Consider the following 20,273-nt stretch of genomic DNA (forward strand, 5'->3'; position numbering starts at 1 on the left):
TCTCGCCGTGAGTCTTGTCTTCTTGTCACCAGCGCCCCCCGTCCTGAGACGTCAGCAGGAGATAACTTATCCCCCCCCGCATATAGCCTACAGACACCCTCACCCTCATGTGGCGTGTGAGTGGCCTGTCATAACCCAAACACGCCATAATGACTTGATGGTGACAGCATTCCTAGTATACACACACACACAGGCAGAAGACGAAGCTCATGGGAAGGGGGAGCCGCTAACCGGCTTAAAGACTATTTTATTTGATGTTTATCTTTACTGTAAATGAGCTGCAGAATCAAAGTGTAGGAATGTCGCTGGCAGGAATTAGCTATTTATTTTATAAGCAATTGAATATTGGACCAAAACATGGTATCTTCATCAGACAGACCAACGTCTTCAGTCACAAACATAAGCCCACGTTTGCTGCCTTAAACTGACAATAATGTGGACGTGGTATTTAATCAGCAGCTTGTTAAGAAGACAAACACATTTACTCCCCAAACCTGGCTTTTTTTTTTAGAATGAAATCTCTGAGCTTGACATGAAATTTTAATTTTGTTGTGATGATAAATCCATCCATTTTCTACCACTTTATCCTCCACATGAGCGGTGTTGCTGTGCCGATCTCGGGTGACATAGGGCGAGAGGTGTGGTACATCCTGGACAGATCGCCAGTCCATCCCATGGACACATAGAGACAACTGTCAACTCTCACGGTCAATTTAGAGTGTCCGATTTGACCTAATTCCCATATTGCATGTTTTTGGACTGTGGGAGGAAACTGGATAACCCACACACAAGAGAGGAACATGCAAACTCCATGCAGAAAGGCCGCATACTTAGGTCCTACTGCAAATGCCACCTGCGTGGCATGTTAAACCATCTGCCGGGCCAGATGCTGATAGTGGCGGGCCAGTTTTGGCCCACGGGCCACCAATTGCTGAATACTGCACTAAAGTTGTAAGTAGGTGTATGTTTCATTTGGTTGAGTGGCTAAAATTTGTTTTTCTTTCTGTCCCTGCTCAAGTGTCAGGGTCCCAGGCTGGTTCATGAAAATAATGGTGCTTTAGTTTAGTTTTAGCTAGTTTTATCATGTTTTATTGTAGTGATTATGTTTTAAATTTATCATTTCATAATAGTTATTGTGTGTAATGTAGTTTAGCTTGTAGTTATGTATATATAAATAAATACACAAAAAGTGCTAACCATCACGTTTTAGAGTGGAAGACTTTTTTCAGCGTGAGCACAGATTAATTATTCTACAGATTATCATTCATTAAAACACACGAGTCCCCCCTCATGTGAGGGGCCCCTGAAGGGCCCCCGCCCCCCTTCTCACTGGGACCAGTAGAGACGCTGCACCTGTATCCAGTGCGCCGGTTGGAAAAAGTTGTTGGCGCAATGGTTACGCTGCGTGCGTCTCTCTCTCAAGGGCAAAGGAAATGAGGAAAGCGTTGACAACAACAAATGAATCGTGCTACCGCTCCTCTCCTGTGTGTGTGAAAGCGTGAGTGTGCTCTGCTGCCATGTCAGTGCAGGATGTTATTCTCGGTTTATTTATAAGAGGATAAAAAACGCGAAGATGCGCCCGCAGGGGAAACGTCACATTTTCAGTGGGAGCGACAGCGTGGAGAGCCTGTGACCGAGCCGGGGAGAGGGATATGCTGCACTGTGACTACGCACGTCCGCAAGCTTCGGATCACAACCGGAGAAACGTCCTATAGTTGGATGATGTGATTTTCTTTTTATGCAGGAATATAAAAAAAAACATTTATGGTCACGCCACGTTTCCGCGGGAGAACCTGGATGAGTCACGCTACCACGGAACCTCAGACCACTTTGACGGGATCAGGACCAGTAACACCGACTGTGTCCTAAATAGAAGAAAGAAAGAGAAGCATCACTCAAAGTTTATACAACTGTCACCAGGGATTTCGGGTCACAGTGCCACGGTTAGACCTTGTCTGTCTTCGTATAAACTCCTGGATGGATGGATGGATGGGCCTTTATGCCTTTGAAGATTATAAGAAATTATAATTAAGAGTTCAGCTTGTGAACTGTCTCCTGGTGCTTTTTAATAAAGTTGATATTTCAGAATTGAATATGTCCGCCACCGTGGGAAGTTTTCCAACGAGGGAGCCTGGAGAATGAAAGCGGCATTTGTGCGTCTTTAACTGGACACTGAGCCCATTTGGAGACGAACGGATCTTGATTTTCTCTTCCTCCTCTTCTTCTTCTTTTTTTTTTTTGGATTAGTCCAAAAACATTTTTGCTTGCCCCTTGGACTCCTGCACAATGGGGATTATGCTTCAAGTTATTCTAGGAATGTTTCAGTTCCTGCTGCTCACCAGAATACCCACGTCTCATGCCAAGGTATGATCGCATTTGACCTCAAAAGACTGCATGGCTGAGGTGTCAGGCTGCCACCAAGGCAGGCATGAGCTTAAATGTTGCATGTTGTGTGTTGATATTCACTTGATTGGCATTCATTAAGATAATCTCTTTATTAGACTGGCCTGGTCCAGATCATGTGGGGCTTTGTGGAAGGCATCCCCTAGGTCAATGACACCTGTCACTTCAGGCCCTGGAATTCACCACAACACTGCTACTGTGTGTTGCTTTGCTTGTGTTTGCTCTCTATCATATTCTAATCCAGGGTTATTTATTAGTGAGGCACCATTATGGACAACCAGAGTTTGCACACTGTGATATAGAAGTTACTAAACCATCATTTTGAGGCCATTGATAACTTTTTGGGTTGCCAGGTTGTTATTTTTCTGAAGAGATTCCTGACTGAAGTCAGAAGAAGTTAAAGGTCCAGTGTGTAACATTTAGGGTGGGTGTACTGGCAGAAACTGAATGTACTACCCAAAAGTCTGTTTGTTTAAGTGTAGAATCACTTTAAAATAAAACTTCTCCCTGTTTTTCACCTTAAAAGCCTTAGAATAAGCCTTTAAATTGGACTTAAGGTAAGGGCCTTACTGTAGCAGGCCACCATCTTGTGCAGGCATGTTTCTACAGCAGCTAAAGCCACCACAGTTCCCTTATTGCAGTCTCCAATCCCACCATTAAACTCTACCGTAAACTTTAAGATATATTTATTTATTTTACTTTTTGGCAAAGTTATAGAACACTTCCTGTTTTTCAAATTTGCCAAAAGTCTGATGATTGCCATGGCCACACCCTTTTGAATCTGTGAGACCTTTTGCTAGCATTTCATCTTTGATGTGCCTAGAGGAGTTTGTTCATTTACGATTCAAAGTGGTCGACTCCCTGTTGAGTTGAGGCCATTGTCTCAATAGATATGTTTGTTCATCTTGGGCTGTAACATTGTTCCCACCAACTTTCGTGAAATTTGGTGCAACTTAATTTTGACTTTGTCCTACCGGGTTTCACCTTTGGGGGCGCCATTTTGCACTATTTTTACGTATTACCCTTATTTTATAAACCTTTCACCAGTTCTGATGCCAGTGGCAGTTTTTGCCCGTTTTCACCCACATTTAGGGCCTCAGAAATGCCAGGAATTCCAATAGGTCCTCGCACCACTGTGTGAGTGCTCAGACCCTAATAATGTTAGTGGCACTCTGTAACCCTCTGTTATTATTGTTAGCAGCACCAGGTGAAAGGATTTGCTGTGTCTCCCGTCCTGGTTGGCACCATCCACTGACACCATTTCCACACAATTGACATGGTGTAATCTTGTTTACCAACAATGTCCTCAGTTTGGGATTATAATGGAGGTTCACTTTCGTGTCCACAGTAATGATCATTTCCCAATTTCACTCACTTTTACAACTACTTGTTGAGTGTATTTCTAAATCTGTTCAAAGCTTATCATCTTTATCAGCCAGGTGGCATTAAGGTTGCCATTTCTGAATATAATTATCCCATACATAATTTTTCAAGACACATCTTTTAACCAGGCAAACTGAGAGGGTACAATAGGAGATTTCCATCCTAGAAGAATTCTGCGATGTGCCACAAGAGTGATGAAGGCAGTAATATCCAATAGTACTGTATGTGTGGCTGGCACTCTAAAGACTGCCAGGAGGGAGATGCAACCAAAGTTATACTTTTGTCTCCAAGACTTAAGTTAGGGTTTCAAAAACATACCACCATATATTTCTAAGTTGGGAATTCCAGAAAATATGTAATCGACCTGCGTCTGGACAACCTGTACAATCTGTATATAGTTCCTAATTAGTTTCAATTACAGAAATTGCCCCTTCTGAGTTTGGTTGGGATCAAGTAGTTTTACAGGGGAGGTTGGGGTATGAAGGGGACTGTTTCTGTGCAAAGTGGGAAATCTGCCACACCATAACACTTACATAAAGTATCACGGTAGTTGCCCAATGGTAATAAATACATTTATACCCATCTATTTCTTGTGGGCGCTGAAGAGAGTCTGCTGACTCTTGGGACTTTACTGGCCCATATAAAGTTCATAATATCCTAATATTCATGTTTAATTACGACTTCTTCATATTCTCCACCAGCGATGCAAAGTTGGCTGTGTGAAGAGACTCAAAACTATGTTGATCTCAAGAAACCTGAGCAGGCTGAACGAAAGGGTCTATGAGTCTGTTGAATCAGACAAGCCAAAATGTTAATTGGGCATAGTTCATTCTTTTGAAAGTTTAATTTGTATTCCAAAAAGGATCCACATTGTGCCAGGAGTATAACAAGAGATCATCTGCATATTTCAGTGCAATGGACAAGGGTTCTATTTCTAATAAAGTAAAATCGTGACATTGGGCATCCTTGCTGTGTGCCTCTTGACTCTTGATTGCAAATAGTGTGCGGAGCGTAGCGAGTTGGTGCAAACACATGCTTGCTGAGATGAATAGAGGAGTCTGATCCAGAGCGAAATTAATTGCCAAGGCTAAATTTCTGGAAGACTGTGAATAAATACTCCCACTCTATGGCGGTCAAAGGCCTTCTCGGTGTCTAGTGAGATAACTGCCTCAGGGACCTGTGTAGAGTGTGATGAATAAATTATTTTAAGAAGCCTCCAAATGTTAGAAAATAAATGACAGATTGAGATCTGGTTCAAGACATGGAAAATGTAAACTGCCTAGAAATTGAGCTTTTATTTGATGTAGATTCAGAAAAACATACCTTATCAATTCCCCTTCAATCCATTACCAGATCACCATGTTCATTTTCAATTTCAGGGATAACGCTTGAGATTGCTTGTTGTCTCGGCTGATGTACTAGCTCACTGTTCTTGTTCTGTGAATTACTTTAAAACTACAATTAGTAAATCAATGTGTTAGACATGAACCCTAATTTTATTAGTGCAGAAAAAATTGCAGGGAAGAATGTAAGTCATTCAGCTCATTAACAAATATCCATATTATTGGGATTTTCTTCTTGTGTCAGAAGTAATAGTGATACCCAATTCATAGTTAAGTTTTGTGACAAGAAATATTGGTCCTCGACGAGACAAGGGCTCGGTTTTCTACAGCCACACACAGTGACACATACATGGAGAGACATGCTGGTTTTTTATTTATGTCTGGAGACTTGTATCAGGAACATGCAGTGCTCTGAGGCAGTGTGGGATCCAGTCCTGACTTGGTGCCGCTGTATATTGTATGTTTTAGTGATTCATCATCCTAGACACTACACGCCACATGGCGACGAGCACGGGAAGGCATCCTCACCTGCTCGCAGCTGCTGTCTCACACCCAGCAGCACTCTCTGGTCTCGTGCTGTCTGCTTCTCTGAATGCTCATTGCCTTCCCTGCTGACGTGATGAGGGTTAGTGACAGTGTGGGTCGTGGTGTATAGCTGTAGGGCAAGGTCTTTTTCACACACACACAAACACACACTCTCTCTTCTGTACAGTGTGTTCTAGGTGTGGTTCAGAGTTTGATGTGTCAGACAGGAGACTGACAGCAATACACAAACAGTGTGTGTGTGTGTGTGTGTGTGTGTGTGTGTGCGCGCCCCTCTCAAAGACTGATACAGAAAAGACACACTTAGGTTAGCTCATATCCTGATCATATCAGTCACAAAATGGCCTCAGTCCCATTGTCTGAGTTCATCAGGACCAGTGCAGGTCAAATCTGTGTTTGTGTGTGTATGTTTGTATGTGTGTGTAAGGGGGTGGAGCAGTCAAAGGGGGGGCCACTGGACAAAGTCTACATTCTCTTACAAGTGGCCTTGGTCCTCACACACATGTCAAATAGCGCCAATGTCTGTGTTAAAGAGAATAAAACAGGGTTGAGATTTTATCCTTTGCACAAGCGCAGGATTGTGAAATCACACAATTTTACACGAATCATTATTACATGCTTTCAGAAACTTACTCAGAGCTGTAAGACAACAACTTCTTGACAGACAAACTACACCATCTATAAGTCTTTTTTTGGAGAATGACACAATTTAATGCAAAAAGGAACGGCATTCACCTGGTATCCACCATGTTTTTCTTGCTGGGGTGTTTATTATGACACAACACGACAATGGCTCTGAGGAAATGTACGAAGCATAATCAACTCAGTGACCTTAAAGTTCAAGATTGATCATACAGAGGTCCTACACATTTGTATATTCAGGTATACTATATTTAACTGTAAATATGCCTAATAAAGGTACCAAAAATACACCTAAATAAATGTAAGATTATACTCCACAACTTGGGTAATCACAAATACTGTTTTCTACCAGTGGTTACAACATAACTGGATGTGGAGTAAAGTGCACCTTGTGACATGAGGTGAAATAAAAGTGGTCCTGCTCAATTCACTCTGCTGCTCACTGACTGTGACAGCTCAATGAGAAATCCAGTGGCAGAATCTCTCATTATCTCGCTCTGAACAGCTACTGAATCAAGTAGACACGAGGGCAAAGGTAGCAGATACAGTTTCAGAAATCTAACCGCTCTGTCCCATAGACAGTCCTGCAGTCAAAAGTTAAGATGGATTCCAGTTGGAAACAGTAGCATTTCCACATACATGTTCAAATATGTTCCATATATTTTATAATAGCGTTTAACATGTGGTGCATTCAATTTAGTACTCTAGGCTGACTCTTTCTCTCTTAGATGTGTATCTGTGTTTCAAAGTTCATAGTTTTCACTTTCTTCCTGTCTCCGACCACCCTGAATTCCTCGTATTCTGAGGCCAGGTTTGATCCATTGTGGTGTTGATTAACAAGAAACACCGTCTTTATCTGCGCCAGAGGCCTGGTACAACAAAGTCAAACTGCAGGTTACAGGTGGTGGTTCAAAAGTTAGATTTATTGGCTAAAAAAATGGATTATTAGAGGACATATGAACTAGTGCACTGAAGACTGACAACATGACCTCTTTTATAAAGCGAAGCTGGCCAAGATTGCAACAGCACAGTCACAGTAAAAGTCATAACACATAGATTAATAACCTTAATACCGGGTCATATAATATACTGATACTTACACACAGACATTCTGGATTTAAAAGTCAGGTTAAAAAACCTTTCTTTCCCATTTCAGTTTAAATTAATATTTCAATATTTATATTTCTTGCTCTAGCTCGCTCACTGGCGGCCTGCTGATGCCCCCAAATCAAGAGAAGGTCGAGAAGGTACGCTCCCTGTTCCAACACAGAATTGTACTTTGTGCAGTTGAATGAGTAAAGTTGACGTTTTATTTGTCTGTGTCCATGTGCCAGTGCGACGGTGGTTGGAGGTTTATTCAAGAAGTGGGTGCGAGCCTCGGGACACTTTGGTGGAAGTTTGGCGGGAGTTGCCGGGGGAAACCCACAACCTCTTCATCCCGTCCTGTGTGTCCGTGAGGCGCTGTGGTGGCTGCTGTGCCGACGAGGCCCTGGAGTGTGTGCCTTCGCTCACTCACACGCTCACCATGGAGGTATCTCACGCATGCAGAAGCACACACTGAATTCCTTGAAGTGAACCGGTGAAAGTGAGTGTCTGTGGTTTTGACGTGAGATGTTCTGATCTGTGTGCAGCTGATGAGGACCTCCTTCATGAAACATGAGATGATCGAGCTGCCCTTTGTCGAGCACAGCCAGTGTGAGTGCAGGTAACAAAAAACACTTTCAATATCTGTGCACAGAGGTAAAGATGCATTGTGCAACTGCTGTTCTTTCCCCTCAGTCTACCTTTATATTGACACCGTCTGTTTGATCTGTTTGCAGATCAAAAGAACAATTCCAACCTGCTACAAAACCTACTACAAGGTAACACACTAACTTTATCCCCTTCATTTTTGTTCTGGATTTGTGAGGTCTTCCAATCATGATTATAACCTACGTCCTCAGAAGATGTAATCAAAATGTTATCACACACGGTCGAGGAAGTAATGTATTAAACCTTTTGTTTTGTCCAACCTCTGCCCTAATGATGCTGTTAATATTCTACTCTTGATGCTACTAATGAGGAGGAGGTATTCAAACTAGCGTTTCAGCGATAAACAGCTTTCCCAATGTAACTGTCAGTGGCTCGACAGTGCGAGTTGGTTTGTTAGTCGGTGCCAGCATGCATTAAAGGATAACATTTTCTAATATATCCTTGTTTCAACCTAGCGATATCACATCATCACTGACTGAAGATGACTTCCACACTGAATCTGAAAGTTAAACATAGAAGAATCAACCCATTTGTGCGTGTTTGAGGGGTTGCGTGTGAAACGGGAAGCAGCAAAGTCTGGTACAAATCTTGTGTAGACGGTTACCACTATAAGCTTTTTCATGTTGCCGTGACTTCATTTTACCATCGACGTGGTTTTCCCCTCATTACCCTACAACAAAAATTCAACTTGCCTTTGTTAGATAGAGCACTAAACATGAAGAGGACACATGCAAATCCATCCAAAGGTTTTATTAAGAAAGAGATGGCTCACCATTGTGTAAAATCATTCATCAAGATAAGTCTTTTACTGTTGCTATTTACATATTCCAAGCAGTTGCACTGAGCAGTTAAGTGAAAAGAAAGCTTTGTGTCCAGGAGGCAGACATATTGTCGAGTGTCAGCTGAGACTGACAGCTGTACACTGTGAAACAGCCACTGCTCCTGGGTTCCTGATGTTTGTTTGTGTGCCTTGTACTGGCAGGTCCAACCAGACAATCATATAATTGCATCTTTAATGTTTATGTCCCCCCTGCTTCCTGTTAGGATGATGGACATAAATAAAGGATTCCAATGTATGTGTGCATAGAGTTTTTGCTTTTTTCTCAGAATTTATGTATGTGTGTGTATTGTTATTACACTTGCCATGTAAGTGTCATGTAAATATAATGTGTTTAAATGTGCAATTATACTTGTTTTTTGTGTGGTATGTGTAAATGTGTGTTTGTCCCTCTGCAAGTTAGCATCTGTGTGACTCTCTCCCAGCGTCCCCTGGGACGGCCCTCATCCTGTTGTCACCATAGTGATGATTTTATCTCTGCTTCCATGTGCCCTCTCGCAAACTGACGGGGCAGAGTCATGCATCCATGATAGTAAATTAAACCCGCAAAGGTAACAACAACAGCAGCAGCAGAAGCAGCAACAGCAGCAGCAGAGTCTGTTAATAATGTCAGGCTAAGCTGATAAAAACAGAATTTGCTATAAGACAGTTTGCAGTGAACGGGATGAGATAACTGTGAGACAGAGATGTTGGAAATCCTATAACAACAACTGTCAGCAGATGCACTTTGCTCTGACGACATCAGCATTAAATCAACTCACACTGTCAGAAGTAGGAGAACAGGAACCAACAGCTGTGCACTGATTTGACCTTCTAAACTTCATTGTTTCATATCAATGTCATGGAGTATAAAAGAAAAGAGTAATGAGACCCAGATCATCAACCTCGTGAAGGACTGGAGAAGTATTATCAGCAAAATGTACAAATGTAAGAAGTTGTGACATTGTGTTTTACCTTAAAAAACATTGAGATCGTCGAAATCTCTTTTCCGAGGCTGATACTGACCAAGAGGTTAGCAGCACACGTCATAGTAAGTAGTACAGCTTTAGAAGACACGTTACAAACAATCATTTGTGACAAGTTGAGACAGTAGATTGTAACAAAGGGGGACTTCCTTTCCCGAGAACATCAGGGAACTACGCTTGCCTTCACATACCACAAAGGATCTCAGTCTTCTTTGTTTGTGTTATAAGCTTTTGCTTCAAATTGCACTCTGGTTTGTTGTGCATGGTGGTCAAGAAGCTTTAATTCCATCAAACTGCTCAACAAATTGTTTTGTGAGCCGTTTACTTCACTTATGAAAGTTTTCTGTTGGCAGACGTCTGACTATACTCGTGCAATGTTGCTGCAGCCTCCGTCTGTCTTGAACATAAAACATAAGGACATAAGGCCATAAGGAAGTGTTATTGTCATTGTGCTTCCACAATGAAATGTAGTTGGTATACTCTCAGTGGTAAGGCACATATTAACAACTGAAAACATAAAATACAAAAACATGGACACAAACTATATAAAATGGCAGCAATAAATGCTATGGAAATAGGTATATGATATACAAATAGACAGATAAAATAAATTTTAAGTTATAAATAAAGTTATAAATAAAGTTCAAATTTGGAGTCCAGTGAAGCCAACTTGAGCTTTGAATGATTACACACTTATACAAACATACTTAAGGGTAGGATATTTAATTTCTTCCAAATAAAAATACATCCTAAATGTCACACATTGGATCATAAAGTAATATATGAGTTGCAAATATGAAGCAGATATATACAATTTCAATGCAGTCGTAGCTATGTAGAGTCTAACAATAGCATACACTGATAGTCATTCATTTACAGTATAACTGTACACCATGTTTGTACAGTGTGCTTAACATTTATTCAAGACGTCAGATAAATGTAGTGGAGTAGAAGTACAGAGGTGTGAGCCTCAAACACCAGTAATACATTGTACTGTATTGTACTTTTAATGTTCTGAGTTCAATTCCATCATTAATCCTACAAGCTTTAACAAGAATGAGCAAATAAGATGAGGAAACACTCGAAAACCGTGGGGCAGAGTGAGGTCAAATCTTTGCATCAGTGTTTTGCATAATGTGTTATGTGTAAATAATGTGGAAAATGACATGAAATTCATCATGTAAACACAGCAGTCAAGATGCGATAAATGAGTGAAGGTAGAATCCAATCTTTGAATAAAATAATCTGTCAAACAATATATAACTGATCCATATGACTCCTGACCATGTGATAATCTGCCTGTTGCAATGTGTGTGTCTAATATTCTCAGGTTGCTTTGGAAGCCGACAAGAAATGAGAAGAAGAAGGAGAGGGGGAAGTCCAGACAGAAGACACGTGGATCCACCAGTGCTGCGTACGTTCACTTCTCAGCACACACATTTGATTTTGTTTGAGTTGTTCCGTAACAAGACGGGCCTTGAGTTTTGACTCGTGTTAGTTAGTATTTTTCAGCCTCAGTGAGAATGTTTGGATTAGAAACAAAAAAACTAGGTTATCTGGTCTACGTTATTACTGAAGGACAATTTGTTTTACAGCCACAGCATTCAAGTCAAGGTCTCACACACACACACACACACACACACACATTTGTTTTTATGTCTTAGTGAGGACACATCAGATACCCTAACATGAACCTAATTCTAACCTTAATCCTAAAACCAAGTCTTAACCCTGAAGGACAAAATTTCAGAAAATAGAATGGTTCTAAGCAGAGTAAATACATAATCAATCAAGGCTAAACAATCACATGTGTCTACATCTGTCTGTGTGTCAGGAAGTAGTTTGATAATCAGCACCAAAGTGTACACACTTATACATTTCAATGCCATAAATGATGTCTGTCAGACATTTACAAAAGTGGCCCTTTAACTAGATCCAAACCAGTGTCATTGTTGCCACTGGCCTGTCGCTTCATCTCGTCCACTGTGAATCACTTACATAATCTTTGCATAAAGCTGCTGACAAACAAACACGGGCTGTGTATAATAACCTACCCTTCTTGATGGGGCATTGCAGGACAAACTGGTTAGCACTCTTTTGAAACGTGGTTTTTTTCAACCACTTTGCTGTCAGTCACTTGCGTCCCCCCCTCCCGCCCCACCCCACAGGGGCAGAGGTTGCTGGGTTTGGGTGTGATATCCCTCAGTAGCCATCCATCACTCAGAACGGGCTTTATTCGGACTCTGGCAAGGGTAAAAGCTGTGTAATTTGCCCCCAAATGCCACATCTCTGTTCATGCAAGTGGCAGGCGTGGTCACCAGAATCAGAACAAAGATGGCCCCTCTCCGCCTCATTAACTAACTTCATTAAGGTCGTCAGCCTTCCCGGAGAACATAGGCAGAACCAGCTCCAGACTAAGAGAAAGTACAGAGTGTCTGGAAGAGGAGCTGAAGGCTTCACAGGCGAGTGACTATGGCCGTCACAGTAAAGTGACAATATCCATGGTAACGTACAGATGGTCAGGGGAAGCAGAGAGAGTTTGTCAGCAGCTGAGGAAACAATATCCCACATTTGTAATGCACCTCCCACACTGAATTCAAACAGGCTGGCCTTTTATTTATAGCCCAATATGGAACCCAGTGTTGTAATGTAACAAAGTACAAATACTTTGTTACTTACGTACAAAGTTCACGTATCTGTACTTAACTTTGTTATTTAAATTTCTAGCAACTTTTACTTTTACTCTGCTACATTTTAAATCGAGAGTTGGTAATGATCTGTATTTATGTAGAACTTTTCTAGTCTTGATGAGCTGCTTTACACTATAGTTTTATCATTCACCCATTCACATGTGTCTTTGCTCAAAGACACATGGAATTCAACCTACAACCTTCCATTTGAAAGAGAACTCATCCTACCACTGAGCTAACATGACTCAATCCTTACTCCTCACTTTTTAAATACTTTTAAGTACATTTTATATCAGAAAATTACTTTTGATACTTAAGTACAGTAAATGTCATATACTATAATAAAACTGTGACGTCAAGTCAAGACTGATGGAACCATACGTCCGTCTTGTATGATAAAAGCACAGCTATAGATTCTTGTTAATCAATGTCATTGTAATTCTTCCATCCAGGACCCATGTTCCCCCAAGTCTTTCTCCAACAAGCCCTTCTCCCACCACCGTTTCTTCCTCTCCTTCTCCATCCCCGAAGCCTTGTCATCACTCGTGCAAAGGAAGGAAGTGGACGTTGGACGCAGAGTCGTGTCAGTGCCGCTGCACCATTCGCGCTGAGAGCTGCAGCCAGAAAGGCCGGAGGCTCAACCCTCACCGCTGCAGGTCAGTGCACACATGGAATGAATCCACACATCTGTTCCTTTAGCTGTTGTTTGTTAGTTTTGAATATACTGGTGTGTAACTTTAACATTATACATTTGCTGTAACTCACTGGCAGTCAGAAAAAAATTGTTCTCACTCCACACACAATGTCTTCCCATCTGTCCTCCATTAGAGCAACTTGAATGACCCAGGGGCCACTGAGGGTCTAATTTGGTCAGTAAGGGGCCGCCCAAGAGAAAAAAACTTTTTGAGAAAGACTCTGAAATAATAATATTTATGATGATAGTTCACATAATTTCAAAATAAAAGTGTTTTATTTTGAATGGAACGATAAATAGTTCACAATATGTATTTATGATGTCGTACAGAAATAACTCATTAGAACTTTCATGTAGTGGCAGGCCACATGAAATTGATGGGGGGTGCATATGTGGCCCGCAGGCCCCAAGTGTGAGACCATAAATTAATAACTGCTCCATAAAATAATGGAACACTTAATCATCACAGTCATTGATTCCCTGTGTGGTTTTGAATCCATCCCTCACTGGGGTGATGTTATTATAATGTGTCATTTTTTGCTGTCAAATAATTACACAATTTATATCAGTAAAAGTAAGTTTTTTGAGCGGTACTATATATGCAACTTAAACATATCTCCCTCCATAAAGCATTTAGAGAGTGCAGAGCATTGCTTAGGTAACTAAGTTTCACCAAAAATCGAATAATTTCTTCCTCGGGCCATGAAACACTTCCCCAGCTACTTTTGTGAATAATGCTGCTCACAGACAGACAAAAAGAACATCGCAGCCAAAAGGATAAGCTCCTTGGCAGATGTAATTCGAGATTGTTACATTACTGATCAGACGCTTGAGCATTTGATGCGATGATGACAAAGCTTTCCCGGAGGTTGTCATAACTCAAGGTGGAGCATGCTGTCACTGCGAGGCTATAAAGTGTCAGAGTGTCCTTGAGCAAGACAATGAACTGCACCCAGTAAAGTGGATAAATCATTTTTTGTCTCTGTGCTCTCACTGGGAGCCATGTTTTCTCTGGGGGAGATTCTCCGTGTCTTAGACTGGTTCTTGTTGGCGGTGACACTGACACTGTATCGTAGCACTTCACACAAAAACACACGACTCCTATTCCGCTGTCAAAAAGATTTAAGGCTTAAACCATTTATTGTTTATCTTTCCAGGTGTGAAACCATGAGGACTTGATGTGTCTGTCCACCCTCATTTCACCCCCCTTTACTCCACCTCACCCTGTTGATTCATTGTCCACTCTCAGCATCACTGCTGCCATGGAGCATACAGACCACTGGACATCTAGTATGTCACGCTGAAGGAAAAACATTATTAGCAGTAGTACACTCAAAAAGCAGTAGCAGCATTCAAGTAAAGCAACACATGCAGCATTACAGCCTCTATACACTGTAGATCTGTGTGTGTGTGTGCAGCCAAACATCTTGTCACCTGCTCACTCTCTGCTATGGAGCTGCCACCATCAGTCCATCTGTGCATGTATGTCACAGAGCTCATTCCATGAGTGGAAGATAAAGTGGCAGAAACATTACGACTTTGAAAGACATGGGGGGGGGCTGTGGCTTCGGAGCTGTGGATGAACCTGAGACGAGGAGGAACACCAGAGAAGAAGTGGACTGGTCTTGTATGAGCATCCATGCACGACTGTGAGTTGCTGCTCACACGGAAACAGAACATTGAAAAACCACTGGGAACAGACTATTGGTGAACACACACATATACACATACCAGAGGAACACAGGACATGATCATGAACTGGCTCCCCAGTGTGCAGTGGACGTATAGCTGAGCCGAACACAGTGATGGAGTGTATCTGTGTGGTCTCCCTGTGAAAGACCCAGATGGGTTATCCCTGCAGCCGTTCTTTCTCATTCAAAGAGTGGCTCTCTGAGCTGCTTTCTGGCATTTGTTTAATTTTGGCCTTTTGTCTCCATCTTTTTTCCTCGGCACCTCGATTGAAAGCAGCCGCTTTGCCTCCCTCTCGCCTCTCTTTTAGGCAGTGAGGAGAATGACAATAATGAGGACCTGGCGGCTGTCCACCACTTCACACACAAACATTCACACTTATAATACGAGGAACACAGACATCACTGCAAATGCAGACACGCATTCACTCTGTGCTATTGCAGGCACACACATATACATATATATATATGTATACATATATATATATAGTATATACACAGACATGTATACACAATGTGAAATGATTGCAGGTAGCTATAAGCTTATAGACATGTAGATTTGCAATTTAATGCAACATTTGTCCATTGTCTTATTCTTCACATCGTGTTATATGCCTGTGTTTTATATTTTTATTATAATTTTGTAAAGTTGATTGAAAAGATATTCTATATTGCTGAATGTGTCTTCCTTAATCAGATGGATCCTTAATCCATCTGCATAAAGAGTCACGCTGGGTGGCCGTCGGCTATGAACACACTCAGCATCCAAACCAATACCCAAATGTATTGAATTTAAACAGAGACGGCTGACACGGGCCTTAAAGGAGACGATATACATTATAATGTGTGTTGAAGTCATGCAGCGTCGTCCACAGCACTCAGAAACCCAAGCAGAGAGCGGTTCCCGGTGCTGTGAAAGAGAGAAACGTGGCTGTTGTTGTTACACGCCGGGGCTGGGATGGAGAGAGTGTTATTCATTTGGAACATAACTTGTTTATATTCTGACTGAATCTCACACTTTAACTGCCTGATAGCTCACTGCTGCTTTGGCTGCTTGGATGTGAACTGTGCTGGCTTCAGAAAGGACGACTGTCAGTATGACAAGCTGGAGGTTGAACCTCTGCTGCCAGCGACGTGGACCCATTTCCGACACACATTCAGTGCCTGTGTTAAATTTTACCAGTCACGTCTGAGCACCATGAGAAACTATGAAACTCCATGACTCACATCCATTCTCCCCCCCAGGATCCCTGTCGTCCTGCTGATTGAAGAATAGTCCCCCAGAAATAGAGTGTAGACCGCAGTGTGAATGATTTCTGTGTTCGCCTCGGAGCAAAAGAACTTTGTTTTAGTTGCTTGTGTGATAAGCTCTGTATTTATACTCTCTACTGAGATGAGATTGTTTTTTTTGGTCCATGCTCAAGTTCATTGTTCAGTGTTTGTTATGACTCGTCAATCAATGCTTCAATCACTACCTCTGTATCATGACATATTAATGACCAAGTATTAGAGCATCGTTGTTACTTTCTCTGTGTTATTTCTGACCTCTTCTTAAGATTATGATGTTTGTTTTTTTATTTACACTTAGCAATAAGCACAGTCTCCAGTGTAGAAACTATATGTAGTGATCATCACTGGTTTAAAAAGGAACCTGGAGGAGATGAGTGTCTGAGAGCATCTTAAAAAAGTTAAGACCAGACACTGTGTGATAACGCGGAACAGGAGATTGTTTTCCAAAGCTTTTGTAGCGACTGTCCATGGCTTTAAAATAACCTTTTCATGTTTTGGGAAATACATTTACCTGTTTTTTGGTGAGAGTTAAATGAAAAGATTGATACAGCGGCCATGCTATATACAGTAACCATGAAAGTAGACTGACTTTTTATTAGACTGACAATAACTGGGAAAATCAGACAAAACATACATAAAGTTATTAGCGTCCTAAACTTATTAATATTGAGTCTTCACATTTGCTTGCAGTAAAGACTCCAATGAGTCACTGCTGCCATGCAGCCAGAAAACAGTCTGACTCATAACGCTCTGCAAAACAGTTTATTGTCCTATAACAGTTTGGACTTAGCGAGTAATAAATAGCTTATTAATCAGGGAGTTAAGTGATAAGCAGATGTTGTTACCTTTGGTCAAAGCCTGGTAGTTGCATCCATTTCCTAGAAAAATTAAGATGAATACTCCTATAGTCTCATACCACAAGACACGACCCACAGGCATGATTGATTTTTTTATTTAACTCTGAAAAACAATGGATTAACAATGCATTTTCCCAAATCTCACAACTTTTTGTACTGATGCATTTGTTACTGGTGACTCATATTCCAAGTTTGATTTATTAATAATAATCAGAATGATAATAATAATAATGATAATGTATTGCAAGCAAATGCTTTGGGAAACTGTGAACCTCAGTCCACATTACGCTTGTGTTGGAGATTAGCCAAACAACAACAAACTTCTTTTGAAGGCAGAACTGAAGGAGCATATGGACTTGGAATGAACAGATCCACTCTTAAAAGACACGCATTATGTTAAAGACATTCCACCAAATAGAGCTGTGGTCCTGCTTAGGTAACTGTTTGTGAGCCTTGGAGACTCTATTACACCTTGTGACCAGATTGTCTTATTTAAAGTATTTATTCTGCATCACAACCCTTTTAAAAACGTATAGCTCGGACATGTTAGCATCCTATCCAAGTGTCCCGACCCTGTGTCAGTCTCAAGTATCCGTGTGCTTAATATCTGCACAGTCTATGTTTGCACTGTAAAGATAGCCCTGTTCTCGCCTCCAGTGTCTTAGTAGCCTTTAGAGACCCCTTACTAATGATGTAACATTTTATAATCTCTAATACTCAGCCACGTCCTTGTGTATGATGTACAGCATATGTTAGAAATGTATTTGTAACTTAATTTCAGATGTATACTTTGCAGTGAATTACACTCTTTTTTGCTGCTACACCATCTGTGCCCTATATTATGATGTCTTTGTAGAGAATACAATGCAGTTGTATGTTGTAATAGTATCATTGCCATTTAATCAACTTCAATGTCCACATGAAAATGTCTATTGCATTGTCAAAAAAATATATTGAAAATGATACCAGGATACAACAGTGATGTTACAGATGTTATTAAAGGAAATGTCTTATTTTTCATATAAACCTCTCCTCTTCTTCCTGTGGCTGTTTGTCTGTGCTCTCTCGTCCTGCATCTGTCATCCCTCTGGTTTGACCTGAGCGCCGTCTCCTCCGTCCCTGTGTTGCTTTTGTTTTAATCTCTCATTTGACAATAATGAAAGGCAAACAGGCATTTTTGATTACAGTGCCACCCTGTAGTGACGTGTGGTGTTATTAGACATAATATTGTTACCTCTCCTCCTCTCACACTGTTCTGCTGAGTCAGAAGCTCGTCAAGTACAAAGGTGTGAAGCCGTACACTGTGTGCATGTGGAAAATTACTCATTTACTCATGAATACTTTTATGCTGCTCTGTATTTTTCTTCATTTTTTTATTGCCTAGTATTGTCATCTTTGTTTATTGCAGTATGGATTGCTGTCTTCTACGCTTTCATTACAAATAGTCTCAAACCTCACACAAAAGGTCAAAACAAGATCAACTGCAGTATAAATAGTAGTTGCTTATTTGGTTTTCTCTTCCACATGCACCATGGTGTTACTTTAATAAACCAAAATAAAATGTAAACTGTGATTTACAGTTAGAGGGCATTCTGCTCAGTGAGGCTTGCTTTTATATCTGCTTGGTAAAATTCAGTTAAATCAAATGCAGCTCACATAAAACACTGTACATCAAGCATGACTGGCTGTGGTTATAACAAGAACTGACTACAGCTTCACCTCGACTCACTAAAACAGGAATTAAGAAGATGCAAATACATGCCTCAATACCTTTTTAATCATACTTGTAACGCAGGGAACTGGGTCAGCGTATAAACTGATGAGTCACATCACCTTTGCTGCCAAAATAGCTTGTTTAATCACTGAATCACAAAATTATAGCCCAGTCCAGAGGTAACTATGGTGCTAACAAGCAGCCATTATAACAGATAGAGATTGTAAAAATGCACGTAATCGTCAACACAATAAAGTGGGATGTAAAGAGATTTTAGAACATTAAACATTAATAATGTGCCATATATCATCTATAATTACTAGGGATGGGACGATACCACTTTTTTGTGTCCGATACCGATATCACAAACTCGAGTATCCACTGATAATGGCAGACCATTTATGAACTATAAAGCTGTTAACAACACATTTGTGCTGAGTCATTTCAAAGACATAATTCTCCAACTGTGTTGAATAAATGCTGTTCTCCCAAAAGGAAGAAACAAACAGCCCAAACATGACTCAGCTAAAATGCTTTTGCATGCGATATATGAGATATTATCATAATCCCTTATATTACATTATAATTTCACGATTAAAGGAGAAACAACACTAAACTGCAGCATCATGCAAAGCATGCTGGGAAAATGTACCCACAATACATGCCACACTAATAATAATAAGAAGAGTATTATAAGTGTAAGTGTTGAGTAAAGGTTGGGCGATAGTGTTAGTAGCTGATCTGTCACAGCGCACTGGTTAAAAAATTGTGTCCATTATTTTTATTATCAGTGATGACAGAAAGCATTGTTGGCATTGCTTTTATTTTAACATCTTCTTCTTTCCGCCTCTTCCTGTAGGGGTCGCCACAGCGGATCAGCTGCCTCCATCTTGTCCTCTCCCTTGTGTCCTCTTCTGTTACACCAGCTGTCCTCATGTCCTCCTTTACAACATCCATGATCCTTCCCTGTGGTCTTCCTTTTTACCTCCTGCCCGGCAGCTCCAAAATTATCGCTGTTTCTCCTCTGGATGTGACCGAATCATCTCAACCTTACTTTTATTTGCAAACCGTTCAACCTGACCTGTACCTCGAATATGATCATTTCTAATCCTGTCCATCCTGGTCAGAGGAGAGGAGAGGAGAGGAGAGGAGAGGAGAGGAGAGGAGAGGAGCTAATGCTTCTGCAAACCAGTCTGTCTGGAGGGGCATTGTGCCAGTACTAAATATAGCTGCAAGATTAGGGAGACAGAGTTAGATGGTGAGAGAGAGTGAGGGAGAAAAGGACAGAGCGACTTATGCATCATGTTACAGAAAAGATACATGTATTCCAAAATCTACATTTCAGAACAAATGTGTCCTTTCTGTTCATTTCACTTCTTCTCTACCTGTGTATATTATTCGACTGTCAGCTTGTGCACCTCTCTCTTTGCTTGCCTCCATCCATCTCTCACCTCTCTCTCTCTTTTGCTCA

General features: G+C 41.0%; 1 protein-coding gene across 2 annotated transcripts; it reads left to right on the forward strand.

Moving 5' to 3' along the window:
* The first annotated feature begins 1,374 nt into the window (after positions 1 to 1,374).
* On the forward strand, positions 1,375 to 18,114 carry vegfba (vascular endothelial growth factor Ba). 2 transcript variants are annotated; one of them, XM_044040986.1, is made up of 8 exons: positions 1,375 to 2,364; positions 7,510 to 7,561; positions 7,649 to 7,845; positions 7,946 to 8,019; positions 8,135 to 8,176; positions 11,200 to 11,283; positions 13,012 to 13,215; positions 14,411 to 18,114. In XM_044040986.1, exons 1-8 carry the CDS (start codon positions 2,287 to 2,289, stop codon positions 14,430 to 14,432), a joined length of 753 nt encoding a protein of 250 aa, XP_043896921.1. In that variant the 5' UTR covers positions 1,375 to 2,286; the 3' UTR covers positions 14,433 to 18,114. The 2 variants fall into 2 exon arrangements, with proteins under 2 accessions (XP_043896921.1, XP_043896922.1); XM_044040987.1 differs by having other exon boundaries at positions 7,946 to 8,009.
* Positions 18,115 to 20,273: the final 2,159 nt, after the last annotated feature.

Source organism: Solea senegalensis, linkage group LG12 (assembly GCF_019176455.1).
Source record: "Solea senegalensis isolate Sse05_10M linkage group LG12, IFAPA_SoseM_1, whole genome shotgun sequence".
In the NCBI taxonomy this organism is placed as follows: domain Eukaryota; kingdom Metazoa; phylum Chordata; class Actinopteri; order Pleuronectiformes; family Soleidae; genus Solea; species Solea senegalensis.